This window comes from Ceratotherium simum, chromosome 26, assembly GCF_057802395.1.
Source record: "Ceratotherium simum simum isolate JZ-2026a chromosome 26, ASM5780239v1, whole genome shotgun sequence".
NCBI lineage: Eukaryota > Metazoa > Chordata > Mammalia > Perissodactyla > Rhinocerotidae > Ceratotherium > Ceratotherium simum.
In genome coordinates this window covers 38113964-38131214 of record NC_141925.1, presented here as the reverse complement: position 1 = coordinate 38131214, position 17251 = coordinate 38113964, and the positions used below count along the sequence as shown (strand labels likewise).

General features: G+C 42.1%; 1 protein-coding gene across 13 annotated transcripts in view; it reads right to left on the bottom strand.

The window, feature by feature from the left end:
• The window catches only part of TRRAP (transformation/transcription domain associated protein), a 118434-nt gene that overhangs the window by 79722 nt on the left and 21461 nt on the right, over nt 1-17251 (bottom strand). For all 13 annotated transcript variants that reach the window (XM_087417555.1, XM_014795616.2, XM_087417560.1 and 10 more), the window contains exons 13-22: nt 15899-15977; nt 14087-14321; nt 13038-13398; nt 12857-12954; nt 12197-12391; nt 11543-11734; nt 9387-9552; nt 7478-7734; nt 5331-5531; nt 2028-2179 (exon numbers count right to left, since the gene is read on the bottom strand). In XM_087417555.1, the coding sequence (XP_087273681.1) occupies nt 2028-2179; nt 5331-5531; nt 7478-7734; nt 9387-9552; nt 11543-11734; nt 12197-12391; nt 12857-12954; nt 13038-13398; nt 14087-14321; nt 15899-15977 (1936 nt within the window). The remainder of the gene's footprint in view (nt 1-2027; nt 2180-5330; nt 5532-7477; nt 7735-9386; nt 9553-11542; nt 11735-12196; nt 12392-12856; nt 12955-13037; nt 13399-14086; nt 14322-15898; nt 15978-17251) is intronic.

The following is a 17251-nucleotide window of genomic DNA, read 5'->3' as shown; positions in this document are numbered from 1 at the left end:
CAATGTGGTCATTAAAGTGAATAATAAATTGTCATCCATTAAATAAAGTAAGAATCCATGAGTCTATACTGCTATAAACAAATATTAGAGAAGGAAAAGCTCTTCCTTACTTCACTAAAAAGGGAAAATGGAGTTAGAAATCACCATTTTATATCCATACAATAGAATATTATTCAGCAATAAAAAGGAGCAAACTACTGACAAATTTTACATAACGGATGAGTCTCAAAAGCATTATGTTAGGTGAAAGAAGTCAAACACAAGAGATCACATATTGTATGATTTCACTCATATGAAACGTCCAAAAGAAGTAAATTTATAGAGACAGACAGTAGATCAACGGTTGCCAGGAGCTGGCAATGGGAATGGGAATTAACTGTAAATGGACATGAGGGATCTTATTGGGGGATGAAAATGTTCTAAATTTGATTTATATTTGCAACACTCTGTAGGTTACTAAAAATCATTAAATTGTACGCTTGAAGTACATGAATTTTGGATATGTAAAGTATACCTCAATAAAGTTGTTAAAAAGAAAAAGAAAACCACCATTTTGCAATCATCATACAAATATCGCTTTAGCTATATTTCATTTACATTTGATTACATATTATTTTCTTTACTCCTTATTCCTTCTCCCATCTCAGATCTTCCATTGGGGAATTTTCATTCTACCTGAACGAAGAGCTGCTGGTGGGAGATTTCTGTTTTTATTTGAAAACATCTTTATTTCACCCTCATTCTTGAGTTATATTTTCCCTAGACATATGATTCTAGGTTGGCAGTTCTCTTCTTTCAGACTGAAGATTTATTCCACTGCCCAGTGGCTTTCACAGCTGCCAATCAATCATTCATTTGAGAGTACTCAGCTTTTAAGATTTTCTCTTTATTTCTGATTTGTAATTGTTTCATTATGATGCATCTATGTGTGGAGTTCTTTTTATTTATCCTGCTTTAGAGTCAACAACCATCCTGAATCTGTGCATTGTTGTTTTTTAATTTTGTTCATCAGTTCTGGGAAATTCCCAGCCATTATGTCAAGTATTACCTCTGCCTCCCTCCTTCCCCTCTCCTTGTGGGTCTTCAAGCAAACTATGCTACTTCACTCTATTTTTCATGTCTCTTTCTCTTTTCAATTTTCCATCTTTTTCTCTCTCTGCAAGCATATGGATAACTTCTTTTGATTTATTTCTCATCTAAAGATTCTCTTTGTGCGGTTTTTTTTTTTCACTCTGCTTGGGCACTTTTTACAGGTTTGTATTTCTTGGACTATTTTCAAGTTTGTCTTTCATTTATTTTAAACATAGTGAGCATAGCTATAACCTAGTTGTGGTGATCCTAACGTCTGAAGCCTGTGTAGATCTATTCTGCCTTCTATTGATCCGGCTGGCTCTCACTCATGCCGCCTTACTTCCTGTGCACTTGGCTATCTTTGACTGCTCTCTCTTCAATGCTCTGTTAACAACTGAGCACCTACTATAGACTAGCATCATTTCTGATGTTGTGAGAAATGTGAAAAAAAGGAAAAATCTCTTCCCTGAAACTTACAACACAAAAAGATGATATACATACATTATCACAAAAGATCATTATATAAAGGTCTTAGCCTTAAGTGATAAGAGCAAAACGTAAATATCACGTGACAAATACTTGGGGAATAACAGGATCACTATGGACTGGAAAAGCAAAAGATCCACGGAATGCCTATCACGTGCCAGGCACTGTGGATGTAACGGTGAGCAAAAGGGAGAGACAAGGACATGACCCTTGATTCTTGAAGCTTATACCCTACTGGAGGAGGCAACAATAAAGGCAGATTACAACTGAGATCAATGCTAATTCTCAAGCACCCGAGTTCTCCTTTCCATTTTCTCTAAAAACCAAGAAGCATTACTAGGCAAATAATATATCATTTTCCTGTTTGAAGGAGCATGCTCATAACACTAAGAAATCGGAGAGGTCCTCTCCATCCCCAATTCCTGAAGCAAAGATACATCTAACGGCAGAGAATTAAATTACCAACATACTTGGGGTGTGCAAGGAGCTGGTAGAGCGCGTGTTTATTGTCCTCCAGACTCATCATCGCCACCAGGAAGCACTTGATCACTTCCCACGCCTGCCTCCGGTAGTAGGGCTCAGTGTTGGCACTCTTCAGGCAGTCCAGAGCGGTTTCAATGGCCTACAGCAAAGGAACACAAAAAACACTATAGTTTGTGCTGAATTACATGATTTTGAAAAGGTTTCACAGAAAGCATTTGCAGCACCCAAAAGAATCTTAAAGCACATCTTCTTTTGAAGAGAGCACAGTGGAACTACACAGGCTAACAGATATTCACCTAATGAAACCTCCAAAGGAGGCAACAGAAGTATTACGAAATAAGGAACTGCATGGTTCAAATTAAAATGTAAAATGGAGTTTACTAACTTCATGCTTAACAGCCAATGGGAAATTCCAGAAATTAAGTGACCTCAGAAGGCCTCTTGTGGTAGATTTGCTGTATTAAACTAGATACTGAATCATCTACACATACTTATCAAGTCCTCATGAAAAGAATAATGAACTTGATGCAGACCACAGACTTTCCCGTGTCTAAGTTCAATGCTAAAAGATGGCCTTCCTAAGCTTTTACTAAATTCTCTCTTTAAAAGATAAAAGGGTTTACTTCATTTTTTCAGAAAACCTACAAAGCTACACACACATTTTATCCTATTCAATTAGGTTAACCAGGAAGGTGAGGGAGGCACTTCACACAGAAAAAATCATTTGAAGCCTTTAACAACTACGATTTTAACCTTAAATGGTAAGTATACACAGAAAAATCAAAGAACTAGTCTGTGTTCATGGGGCCGGCCCTGTGGCATAGCAGTTAAGGGTACGCACTCTGCTGCTGGTGGCCTGGGTTCGGATCCTGGGCACGCGCCAACGCACTGCTTGTCAGGCCGTGCTGTGGCGGTAGCCCATGTAAACTGGGCATGGATGTTAGCCCAGGTCCAGTCTTCCTCAGCAAAAAGAGGAGGATTGGCATGGATGTTATTAGCTCAGGGCTGATCTTCCTCACAAAAAAAAAAAAAAAAAAAAGATTAAAGATTTATCCAGGCTCTGTGTGAGGCACCAGCAAGGGACCTCCAGGGACAGAGGCCAGGCCTCCAGCACACACGGTCACTCAGAATGACAATGGCTCCTCACTCCATCACCCCCAGCTGGTGTGTCTGAGTTGTTCTGGGGTACTGCAGAACCGGCCTTTCTCCTGCTGCCTCTGATCTGGTCAGTCACGATCAGATAGATCATAGATAATAGATCACATGGGGATAATTTTACAATTATTTAAGAATCAGTGTAACCTATGAGCTAATTACCTGCCAAAAAGAATAAAAGATTGTAAATTATGCCAAAAGCAGAATTGTTTTAGTGGAAATCCAACAGCGCTTGGCCATGCTGATCACTCCCTTCACCTAGCTGGCTCCCTCAGCCCTGTGGGGTAGACTGCAGCCCCCAGGATGCTGCCTGCTGGGAAAGGGTCCAGGAGGCCTGTGGAAGCCTATCTTCAAATCTTGGTTTCCTCTGCTCTTTAGCTGCTTTGGGGAAAAACGACTGCTAAAGGGAATTTCTTGCTCTGCTTGACCTATGCAGAGGGCAAGTAAAAGTCAGACGCCTTAGTTTTCACTCTAACATCAACCCCAAGCTGACGCGGCCAAAGCAAGTAGAAGCCGAACTTCAGGAAATTACCCAAAACGTGGGAACATGCTATACCACAGGATGTTCGCTACAGTAATTTCAATGTAAAGACAGAATTATTTTCTTAGGAGGAAACTAGTATTTACTTGGTGAATCTTTTTTTTGTGTGTGAGGAGGACTAACCCTAAGCTAACATCCAACGCCAATCCTCCTCTTTTTCTTGAGGAAGAGAGGCCCTGAGCTAACATCCGTGCCTATCTTCCTCCACTTTATATGGGACACCACCACAGCATGGCTTACCAAGCAGTGCGTCGGTGCACGCCCAGGATCCGAACCTATGAACCCCGGGGCGCCAAAGCGGAGTGTGCGCACTTAACCGCTTGCACCACTGGGTCGGCCCCCTTGGTGAATCTTTTGATAAAAGTTTGGGTGAGAAGCTGAGATTGCACCTCACCTTCGAGGTCTGGAGAGGACTCTATGGGGTGAGGCTGGGGGAGGGCCGGGGACAATGCATCTGCTTGAGGAAGTGAGGGGACAGGTGGATTGAGAGTGACGATAGAAAACGACTCCAGAGTGACATTTACCCATGATGGGCATCCTTCCTTCCAAATGTTTAGCAAAGTCTAGTTAAAAAAAAAAGTCACAGAAACCACTACTGTGGGTAAACGTCTTATACAGAAAGGTAAACATGCCGAGTTCCTCAACACGACACAACAGGACAGAACAGAGTTAGCCTGAGCAAAAGGAGGCTTTGAGTCATTCTAGGCCATAGAACCAGGCCACAGAACGCTGGTTTCAGACCAGGTCTGCAAGGAGCTCAGGAATCCCAGCCAGCAGCTGGCCTAATGAAATTGCTGAGTCACTCAGATACACGCAAAAGGCTACTATAATACCCTTTTAAAAAACACCCAATGTGACAGCTAGATAAATGTTCTGAAAAGACATGGTAACAAAAGCTGTGACACAGGTAGAAATAGGCCGGTTATATAATAATAGGGAAAGTTGAATCTGACAATGGAGATTATACTTAAGTAAAACAATATGTGTGTGACAAAGCACTAGGAGGGACAGTAAGGCGAAGGGGGAACAGTTTTCTATAGGATAAAGCAAAAGTAGTTGAGCGGAACACTGCAAGATGTTGGGGGCTCAGTTTGTTTTTTACATAATGAAACTGGAGTTCTAAAGGGCATGCAGAGAGAGACCAAAGAGCTGTTGTAGGGGCTAAGGAGCCAGGAAAGACAGCAGGAGTCGTACGGATAGAGAATGGGAGAGAAGTAGGGACTCAGGAGTGACGGGGATGAGGGACAAGAATGGGATTAACTTGGGTTCTAGACGATACTTGAGGTAAAGCCTGTTGGGCATCAAAACAGACTAAGTTCAAGGGTGGGATGGGCTGGGGCGTCACTTCTTGGTCCATCAGGAAAGATGGACTGCTCAAGGGTCCAAAGTCCTCAGGGGCAACACCCCTCCACTGGCCTCCCAGCGTCACGAAAGCCTCCTCACCAAGCTAGTCCCCAAATAAATCCTGTTTCTTCTTTGAGTTAGAAATACCCAAAAAAGTACATTTTATTTACACATTTTCAAACAGAAATGAACTTTCCTACAATGAAACTTATAGTATCTTTAAGAAGCTCCCGAAGACATCCAAATTTACCTTCTCCATTGGGAGCTGAAGAGATGCTTTACAGTCGGAAAACTCCACTGTAATACTGGGGCCTTGAACTTCAGTCACGACATAGTGCAGCTTCTGGGATTCCTTTAACATCTTCCTGTTACTGCCACCAAATTTACCAAGCACGCGATAGGCCACATGAGAAATGCTATCAGCAGGATTGCGTAAGGTGCGCCACAAAGCCTAAAAATCAACACGCTTTCATTAAAATCCTTCCAAAGTAATGCAATCACATGGTTCACAAATCAAAATGAAAAAGTTATAAAAGGCTATATGGCAAAAATTGTTCCTCCCCACCTCTGTCTCCTGAACACAAAGTTCCCTTTTGTGGGGGAAACCAACATTATTAGTCTTGTGTATCCTTCCAGAGAAATTGTGACAATGCATATACAAATATAAATGTCCTTCCATGCTCCAGAAATACAAACGGCAGCATATTATAAATATTGCAGAGCTCAAAGGCAAGAAAACAGCAATATATTGTTTGGGCATATACTGTACAAAATGGGATGGAGAGGAGCAGAAATCGAAACGCAATTTGCTGGTCAAGTTCTTGTCCTTGGGTTACACAGTGAGTTCTCAGGTTTTTATTTCTATTACTACGCTTTATAACTTACACACGCGACATACAAATTATCCCATACATTTCAAACCTGACATTAGAAAGGATGGTGAAGAGGGAAAATGGGGATCATAAAGGGACCTGTGTTATGGGAATGGCTAAGTGAACATGTACCTCGTACTGACAATTAGTAAGAGGAACATACACACTCAATTGTTCCAAAAACCCTGTCAATTTTCCCACATTTTTTCACCTAAATTATCTTAAGTCCTGAAAATTAACAAAGCTTATAATAAGTCTATTTTCTTATGTCATCTTCTGTAACAATGCCAGATGCCAGCGTCTAGTGACAGTCAACAAAATCTTGGAACTTTTCTTTACTTAAAGCAAATTTCCAACTTCTCATGTTCCCGTAGGTCCAAAGAGGCTTCTCCCTAATGACTGCTGAGAGGTGTGGTCTAAGTCTCCTCACCTCTACCACTTCCACGTAGCCTAGCAATCCTCATGTATCTTCAGGAGAGGGGACTTCTACTTAACTCCCCGGGAGGAGAGAGCACTGGAATGAGTGCTTCCAATCTCCCAGTGCTCACACGTGGTCTTGGCTGGTGGATGAGACTCTGCCACCTGTCTAGCAGGTGGGGTTACTGTGCCTCCAAAAGCAAGAAGCAGCCTCGACAACAATGCTGTTCTCGAGTCAGGCTCTCAGCCAAGCCTCTAAATGACCGGCCAGGAGAGTAGACTCGGAGGCTCCAACCCAACTCCTGGGCCACCTTCTCCTGCCTAGATGGAGTCCAAGATCTAAATTGCAAGACTGGCAGGGAAAGTCTCCTAACCTTAGCCTCAAGGTCCAGTTGCAGTCTCCAATCCAGTCTGCCCAGAGACTCCTATCTTTAGGAGTTACTGAATCTCCATCATATAAAGCTGGCATGTTGACTCCTACTTGGGGCCAAGTACTCTACCCTAAAGGGGCAGATGAGTAAATAGCAGGTAGCCTAAACCTCTAACAATTACCAACCACATTACAAATCAATAATAGGAGCAGAACACGAAGGAAAAACCTGATATCCGACATATGAACTCTAATAAACAGAAAATATAAAATGTTTTCAAAACAGCCTTTCCTATCTGCACCATTCCCGTCCGCATGGGCCAGACAGCTATACCTTCCCTTAGGAATTTGCGTCTCTTTACTGTGTAACTCAAGATCTTTCCTGACAAAGAAAGGATCTTCCTGGAAGCAACAGCGGCCATAATACCTGCCATCGTAAGTCATCAACTTCATGAGAACCTGACACTTGTGAAAGCTCTCTGAAAAACGGGGCAATACTGCAAAACAAATTTCCACTCAATACTTAGAATATTTCTTTATATCACTCCATAAGCCAGAAGATTCACAAAGTAAGGTGAAAGCTATACCACGTCATCTTGCAGAGAGCCCAGCAATGAGCACAGAGAGCTCAACAGTGACCCGTCACTTCCGGAAACCACCAGCGTACAATCCTCAGTAAAAACTAGATACATGAGCACCTGAAGCCCTCTGCTGGCGCTTACGAGAATGCAGACTTACCTGCATGAGCTCTGCGCGTACTGGCTGAATGTGGTCGTAGAGGAAGTCGGGTTGCAGGTTGTCCACACACAACTCCAGAGTCCTCAGGCCCTGGCTGACCAACGTCTGAGACCCATTGAGAGCAGACACCAAGGGATCCATTAACATGGGCAGATATGGCAGGAGAGAGCTCAGCCGTACGGGCACCGTGAGACACAGCTCCACAAAGAGGTCCTTCATGTGCTGCTTGTGCAGGCCACTCTGCAACATGTTCAGCCCTAAAAACAAGGTTTGAGGCCATCAGAGACAGCAGGTACTTCCCAGACGCATGCTAAAGTTAACTGTACAAAATAACGGGTCCACTTTTATCATAAACATCAACGTGATGATAAGAAGACTTTTTACGCCTTATAATTTATTATATTAGCTAAATCTATTCTATAACTGCATCCATGATCCCTTTTGTTTGTCATATTCATAATAACAGTAGGCTGCATATAATTATTATGTTATAATTTAAGCTATAATTAATATTAATTTTTTAATGTTAATTAGATGAATTTAATATTAAGTAATTGATTCATATTATACATCCATCCTTTAAAAATCATGTTATACTATTAATAAGCCCAATCTAAAGACACAGACTCCAATATGGTGTGTTCATCTCAAGTATGAGGTTTATAATCTTACATCTTTTTTCAGGCTTCCAGTAGACCACAGTTGACGTCTATGCTCTAAAATAAACATTTTTCTTAAAATCAACCTTTGTTTTTATAAATGAAGAGGAGCCTCCTTATAAAGTCAACTTCCCACTCCTTATGAGGGTAACCAAGTATTTACTGAGCTCTTCCTGAGACATGTCAAATCAGAACCCGCCCAGAGAGCGCTCAGACAAAGAGAAAGGCATGTAACAGTGGAACCAAAACAAGGCGTGTCCTAGGGAGTGCAGGCTAGAGAGGGCTCGCAGAAAAGAGAGGTCATCGGTGAAGGCATCACATAGGAGCAGCACCAGATAAAGAATCCAAAGGAGGAGGAGGATGAGGAGAGGAAAAGGCTAAGTTCCCAGAAGGGGAGCCCCTTGAACAAAACTAGGTGGGGAGACATGAGCCTGGGGAGAGTGCAGCAGGAGGAAATCAGACTGATCAGAGCAGAGGGCTCAGGTCAGGGAGGGACTGGAGATGGGGTTAAATGCGAACAATAGAGCCTGATGATGGCCACCTGAAGCACCCTGCCTGGTGGACTTAACGGCCATGTTACATTCAACATAGTCAACCATCTCTCAGTTGCCTCCTGGGTATACTATGTTGTAAACGATGTCTCTTTAAGGAATTTATAAAGAAAATACAGGAAAAGATTCAATCCCTTGCCAAGAGCTCACCCTTACAAAAAAAAATTCCTACAATAGTGTTTCAAATCAGTTCACATCCATAAACATTCAATGGAATCAAGATCCCCTTTAGCTACATAGCTTGAAAGCATTCCTAATTACACAGGAATTACAGGATTCTGGTTATGCAAGTTAGCAACTAATTAAAAATATAAACTTGTAACTCTGCTTTGTAACTTGCTTTTTTCCCTCATTGTTCTGATTTTCTTTCAATGTAGGGATCCCTCATCTTACTAAACCACTTGAAACCATTTTCTCGACTTCCTTACCAAATGCTACAAAAATGCAACAAAATCCTAACCAGGGTAACTAAAACCTTCCACTTCCACTCAACTCTGAGTAGGGAGGAAGAACCCATTTCTTTCAAGTCTCATTGCCTTTAAAGAGAGTAGGGAGACAGACACATACACACACTGCAGGGGACATATGTGTCTCCCCTCAACATGACCTTCACAAGGTAGAGGATGAACCCCAGCCACCAAGGGCAGCCAGACCCATGCACACCCACAAGACTAAAAGGCAACCAAAATCACTGCTGACCTTGCAGGAGGTTTGGTAGGAGAGGCAAAAATTCCTGATACAGGAGATCATGACTACCTCCCCCAATGGAGCGGAACAGGGCCCGAAGCAGCAGGAAGTAGTTGTAGGGCTCTTTGGCAGTCTGTGCGAGCTCCATGGAGCTGTTCACGATCTTGTGCAGGTGAGGCTGCAGGTGGAGGAAAGACAGGTTAACAGGCTCTAAATGAGGAGGGGTCCCTGCAATCAGACAGGAATGGAAGGTAATTCTGATGAATTTATTCCAAAAGGAAAAACAAAACAAGGCCTCTCCAACATTTATTTGACTCAAATTTATTTCTCTTAAAATATATGTTGGTTTCCACCAGTTTGGCTGTGAAAGAAACATTTAATAGGTTCCTATCTTACTATGCAGTTACATGATGTTGAAGAGACAACCCTTTGCAGCAGGAACTAGAGGGTCTGGGAGCTCTGCAGTTCTTGCAAACACAGTCACTCCTTTAAGAGACTAAAATAATCCAACAGGACAAAAGACCCCTGTTTCCTACAACAATCTAAATGCAAAAAGCAACCTAAAGGAACTGAAACTTCACTATCAATCAAATACTATATGTGCAAAGTTACGAAGAGCCTCAAAAGACATTTGAGATTATACGGTTTTGGAAGACAATCGAAAAATGTGTTCATACGGGTCATTTCATTAATAAAAAAAAGCACTTAATTAGCTTATACTAACTTTAATCAACATTTTAAGCCAGATTAGCTTTTCCTTTTGTACTTCAAATCCTGGTTTTGACATGTGACAGGTTAAGTTTGACATGAAATTTTTTGCAGGTATATTTCAACTGAACTGTGGACTGTAAACTGTTCATGTAGTCACTGATACAATTACAAACGTGTTATTGTATATGGCATATGTTTCTTTTACAGAATAAATCAACTATATATATTATTCTTATGACAAAATGTTCTATGGAATTTTTCCTTGAATTTCTGTTTTCAACAATATTCTAATATCCTATCGTTAGGTTTGTCCTGTTAGGTTTTATTCTGTTTTTTTCGTTGTTGTTGTTCTGTATAGTTGTATCTAACGTTGCCAAAAACTGAATTATTTGAAGATACTGAATTATGTGGAGACATCACAATTAAATACTTTTTATCTTTAAAAAAAATTCAAGTATTTTCCTTTTTTATTAACACAAAAGTAATGTTAAGGTTGTGGATAACTGATTACTACATAACTGAAAAACACTGAGGAAACCATCACATAAAAGCACAAATGACTGGTGCTTTCTAACAACCATCTGTACATTTACTTCAGAAAAAATGGATCTTGTTCATGTCCTCAAATTTCCCCCATGGGAAAATATCTCTCTTCAGACACAACTGGTGATAATTTCACCAGTTTTCTATAGGAACTAAAATATTCTGCCACGAATGGAAGTGAATTTTTATATGGCTTTTGTTCCACCATCTGCTTTTTTAGTGGATGATGTAACCATGGATAGGTTTTTCCCATTTGCTAGAATCAAATAACTGATGAGATCAAATTATATGAGATTAGTCATCTATAAAAATGTCTGAGGAGACACATTCCTCCAAGATGATCTTAATAAAGGAATACAAATTGGTTAGATTTCTTGATCTAAAGGGGAAAATAAACAAACAGTCCTAAAATGGGGTGTTTATGTGTAGCACAGAGAAAATGAAGACAGAGAAGAATCAAAGTTAACATGGAAGATGGCTGACGTAATGAGAGCTATGTCACAGCAAACTATTTCTCATTGGGTGAGAGGTAAGTGAAGACATTTTTTCATTCCATACTCTTCTGCATTACTCAATTTTTAAAATAAGGATGATGTGCTCCTGTTTTACTTGTGTAATCCAGAAAAAGAAACTGAGTTCAAAAAAGAAAATTAGTGGTGGCGATACTAACAATCCACTGCCCACTATAAGAGTCTGAAGTTTTCATTTTAAATCACCAGATAAATTAAGCTCTGCTTAGAAATACACAAAATGTTTCTCACACTTGGCCTTTATTTGTTGCAAATATTTATTAATTCAAAAAGCACTTTACAAATATAAAGAAGAACTCCAGTTTCTGTTCAAAGGTGAAAACAAGAATTAAAAAACAACAGACCCTGAAAACAAAGTACTACTTGGATCTAAACAAGCTTTACCTTCAGCATTTGTTCATTTTCAGCCGCAAAGAGGGAGACGGAGCCAAAGACCAACTTGAACAGCTTGAGGTACAGGTTGGAGAGCTCCACGTTGGAGCCCATTTCCGGCAGGCGATCAAGGAGATATTCCACCAGAATTGTGGCGAACAGAGCAGAGGTAGTAGGATTTGCCAAAAAGGAATTGGCAACAATCTATCAAAACAAGAAATGCAGGTAACAAAAACAATCCCTTCCCCAAAGCAGCTTTATGAGAAAATACCAAACTTTCCAAAAATACAAAATCAAACCTGTATCAGACACTCCAAGAAATTAATTATCCACCAAAGGAAAAGAATGAAATCGATTTCCTGAGCCCTGGGTGGAGCGATTTACTTTAAGCACTTAATGTGTTATTTTATTCTCACCATCAAATATTAGAGCCTAGATCTACCATACATTTAATTACTACTATGAGAGGAACTGGGCCAAAGCATCTTAATCTTTGGGAAAAAATTTTTTAATGTTAAGGCCTAATATTTCTATAAATTTTGCTCTACGAGCACATCTTTAGGCACATTATTTAGAAAATTCTCAAAATATAACGGAATATAAGTATTCAACACACAAAGAATTTTACAGTTAATGTCGAAAGAACATAAAAAAGGAGTTTTATACCTGAAGAGCATAATTTTTTGAGATTCTTTCCACCATATAAGGGACTGTAGTTTGAAAGATTTCTTTGAACGTTAAGGGATTCATCATTGTGAACACGCCAGCAAAGTGTTCCAACACCTCCTTCTCCTCCTTCATTCTAACAGTCTGGCAGTTTGCTACTCGAATGTATGTTTGTCCATTTCCTGCTATCTGGACCTAGCAGAGGAAAAAAACCCATGGACGTTAAAACAGAACGTCCCGAATATACTCCATTACATAACCAGATCAGCTGCATACTTTAAAAAAGCACTTGAATTAGATAATAAATGCCCCCCTAAAATCTTTTAAATTCTCTATTCTCACCTTAATTTGGGAAAATAATTTTAAAAAAACAAAACTTTGTTAGGTGTCCCAAATAAGAACAAATTTAGTAAACTCAAATCTTGTTTCTATTACATTCCATTACACCATCTCCCCGTCAAAATACACACACTGACACTTATTTTCACAATTCTCACCATAAATGCAATCAATGCTTTGCTACAGGACAAGAGCAAACCTGGGTATACAGATACTGTAGACCAGCCAAAGAATAACACATCCCCCGAGGCCCCTTTTATCACTAGCATCTCTAAATCTAAGAGCTCTTTTCCATCCTCAGGTTTGAGGGCACTTCCTTACCTGATAAATATCTAAAGCCTGCATGGCATATTTCACAAGTTTTATGTAAATCTGTGTCTCTTTGGGCTGTAACTGCTTGTTGGGAATGAACTGAGCTTCTGGAAAAGAGATGGCATAAGAAGTTAATGTGAATAACCCCCCTCTGTGAAACACCGTCTAAGTAACTCAGGATTGGAATTACCACCAGGTGCTTTGCATGACGTTATGCCCCACGTGATTGTCTTGACGCCACAGACCAAGGTTTTCACCAAACTTCGGCAATCCGTGACTTGGAAAGTCTGCTTGTCCTCCTTGTCCTTTTCTCCTTGCTTCTCAAAGGGAGGCACAGGGGCTGGGGTCACAGGGGTGGCAGGAGTGGGGGGTGGGGGCGGGGCAGGCGTGGGAGTTGGGGCTGGGGAGGGGGCAGGGCCCGGAGCTGCGGGCGCAGCGGGCACCCCTGGCAGGGCTGCTTCCACAGCTCCGAGTTCTGACTGAGGCTTGCACTTCTTAAAAATGGCCGAGAGCTGGTACCGAGCAATGGTGTGGAATTTGAGAACAAAAACCTAACAGGAAGAGAAAGTGGAGGCAGAAGACAAAAATCATTCCTCTTCACTTCGCCAACAATCCTTTCAGAAGACACAAGAAGAAACTCCAGAAAATCACCTGCTAAAGTCGTTCTTCTTCGTGTAAAGGAAAAGAAATGTGCTGTTTTCCCACGGTAACTACAGCACTATCACTATCTCCACTGTATCTGCGAAGAATTTGGCTCAGGAAAGCCGGGTGCCAGGCCTGATAAGCGGGGCCTGGATGCGACCCAACTGCTGGACTGGTAACCCTAAGATCCACCCTATTCCCCACTCGCCTTGGGAATTACCCTGTACCCCTCACCCAGGCACCCACTGGGTCTCTCTCCAGAGATGTTCACAGCTAATTTGCTATAGTGTTCCAGAAAATACCTTTTCTAATTACTTTCCAGGAGCTGTGCTAAGAACTCGCATACATTTTTTATTTCTCTCACAACAACGCTATGAGGCAGACAGTGATTTTCCCTGGTTAGAAATGAGCAGACCAGCACAGAGAAGTTAAGCAACTCGCCCAAGAACATTGGCTACTTAATGGGGAGCCGGGATCTGAACCCAGGTGGTCTAACGCCTGGTATCAAGCTTGGCAATCGGGCGGCCTGACAAACTTGCCAGTAAAGCACTCTAGCAGTGTAGCAGTGTGTGGGGTTAAAGAGCGCGGGTACGGTACCTCCAGCATCCGCATCAGGACATCTCTCCCGTTGCCACTCTCCTGCTCGCTCTTGGAGCGGATGCAGTCCACCAGGTTCAGCAGGAGCTTGCAGGACATTGTCTGGATGCTGCTGGGCAGGGACTCGTCGTCAATGTTCTTGGCAAAGAGCTGGACGGCGAGGGAGAGGTCACTGAGGGGCAGGTGCTGACGGACGTGGTGCACGAGGTCAGCCAGCGTGCTGTAGGCGAGGGGCCTGTAGGCAGAAACCTCCACTAGTGCACGTCTCAACAGTCCCACGGGGCCACGTCTGCAGGCCACTATTTCCACCACTACCTGACCCAGGAACAGCACCACTGGGACAGCACATTTGGGGCACGCTTTATAGGGCTCCAGTTTCCCCAGCTACATGACTAAATGCCTCAAGTCTTGTCTTGGTGCTTAAATCTGTATTTTCTAAGTTCATGCATGTCATAGTTACACTGTCACACATAGTTAACATAAGCACTGTCACATACCAGCTTGATCGTGCATTTGAATGAGTTTTGCTGCTCGAAGATAAACAGTATGTCAATTACTACTTTACATATTGTGACCATTTTATAGAGATACAATAATAATGTTCGGGCTATTAAGCACTCGCACTCACTAAACGTTTGGATATCAGCCACATGATGGACACTGGGCTAGGCACCAGGGATGCCACGATGACCCAAGTAAACAGAGTCCCTGGGCTCAGGAAGCTTATGCATAGGAGGGGAAACACACAAGTAAAGAAATATACTGTTTAAGTTGTAAGTGCTGTGGGAGATGTGAAAAGGAGACTGTGAGAAAGACCAGTGGGGGCACTGCTCTTAGATAGGGTGCCAGGCAAGGCCCCTCTGAGGTGACACTGACACTGAGACCTTAAGGACTAAAAGCGGCCATGGGGCAAAAAGCCAGGGAAATTTCCAATTGGGGGAAACGGGAAGGACAGAGGCCTGAGTGGGAACTGCCTGGAGTAGCCAAGGAGCTGAGAGGCCAGTGTGGCTGCAGCAGGTTGGGGAGGGGAGAGCCAGATCCCTCGGGAGTCACCTGCGGTGGTCAAGAGTCTGGGTTTTATCTAAGGGCAACAGAAAGCCACCAGAGGGTTTCGAGCAGCAGTGACATGATCTAATGTCCAGCTCCAGGCAGGTTCAACCCCAAGTTATACAGAACGTCCTACTTAATAGTTTATAAGTATTTTATATAGAAAACACAGGGAACAGTCTACACCATATCCAAAGTGTTCTGCTTATTCTTCAAAAGATTCATCACACACACCTTTTATTAGAACCAAAAACATTACTAATATTGATTCATTTTACATTGTAAAAGATGATTAAATGTTAATTTTCTCCTTTAGAAACAATAAACATGATCACTACTACATTTATTTTATAAAATGCATCAGAAATAAAGACTAGAAGGAAATACACCAAAATATTTTAGCCATGTTACTTGAGCTCTTTGTGCAGGAGAAAAGGTTTTCTTTCCTTCTTTCTTCTTGGTAGGTAATCAAATATTCTTTTATAACAAAAAGACACATTTACTATATAAAAAGCAAAAATAAAACTGCTACTAGTCAGATAAAGTTTTCCCTACAATTTAAATCAAGACAACTACTCTGATTTCTTCCTTTAAGCAAAGGCACAAAAAGCAACCTAAAGCATTTCCAAGAATTCCTACAATTCTCCCTCCAGCACAAGAGTGAAGGTCCAACAGCCTGTTTGTTGAAATGCTCATAACATCAAGTGCCAGGAATCAGCGCCCTTCGCATTTAATCAACCAGTTATCATAGGTTTAATCTCGTACCTGAGAGTCTCTCGAGCAGTATATCCTGAGCCAATTAGTATGGATTCATCAAACAGCTTGTCCATGCAAGGAATGAACTCTAGAACACAAATACCCATTGCACATATCACCAAATAAACCAATTACACATTAAGTTACTTAACAGTACTTGCACGGTAGCCAGTCTGCAGTCAATTAGCAACCCAGATTTGAAAAAGGATGAAGAGGAGAGGAGAAGAGAAAAGCATACATTCTATTTTAGTCTAAGACAATGGCTTTGCTGGGCCACACAGCCATCTGCTATCAAAGATTCAGTCAGGATTACATTCAGTGTCAGAGAACAAGCTAAGAAAACGTTAGCTTCGTCTTCCCTGGCAGAGAACCCGCCCCTGAGACTTCCCCATAGGCGCATTCCATCACCCTTAAAAGCTGCCCCCATCCACCTGAACCCATCTGGAGAAGGGGGCAGTGTCTCTTAAATGTCCCTTTATCCACTGCCCTGAAGTCGTCCTTCCTAAAGATTTTATGGTTAGTCATTATGGAAAAATATCCTTATTTCTCCATATAAATTACAAAGGTCTAGAAAATTTTAGAGTTCTCATAGGCATGGGTCACAGGTTAGGGGTCCTAATGCTATGAATGAGGTTGACTAGAAACTTGCAGGGCCTCCTCTGTCCCTCTAATCCTGCAGGTGGAACCACCAGCAAACCTCCTTGCTGCTCCCCCGCAGGCATGAAGACCTAACCAGGGCAGAAATAGCTGGTCTCCACTCAGGGACAATTCACACTTCTCAGGACGTGCAGACAGGGTAGCAACCCACATTCTCAGGCCGCTAGTCCATACTCCCCTTGGGGGACTCTGGCCACAAACATGGAAAGGATGTTTCAATTCTGGAACAAGCCTGACACTATGGCCAGCTTCAGTAACTCAAATAAGGTACATTCTTCACCAGCAAATAGCTACTGGGGGTCAAAGATATAAAAAGAAATGTGTATACCGGAGAGACAAAATGCACACCTCTGCATAACCCCCAGAGCAAGGCAGCACAGGGAGAAGTGACAAATGAGAAAAGCCACAGACAGTCCCTCTGAGGTCAGAGGAGGAAACGTGCCTGGACTGTCTTCAGGGGGCTAGCCAAGAGGAAGGAGGCACAGAAGCAAAGATGCAAAGGGATCACACACCAATGCCGGAGGGCCGGCGAGGGGAGGAGTGAAACGTGCAAAGGAGACACAGTGAGAAATTAAGTTGTCTGGCACTGGTTTCCAGATCCCCTCCATCACCTGGAATCTGAATCTCTAGGAAAACGGGGAACTCTGTGGGACAGTTTTCTCTTCAGGATTAGCACAAATGGGTAACCATTTGCCATCATTTCAC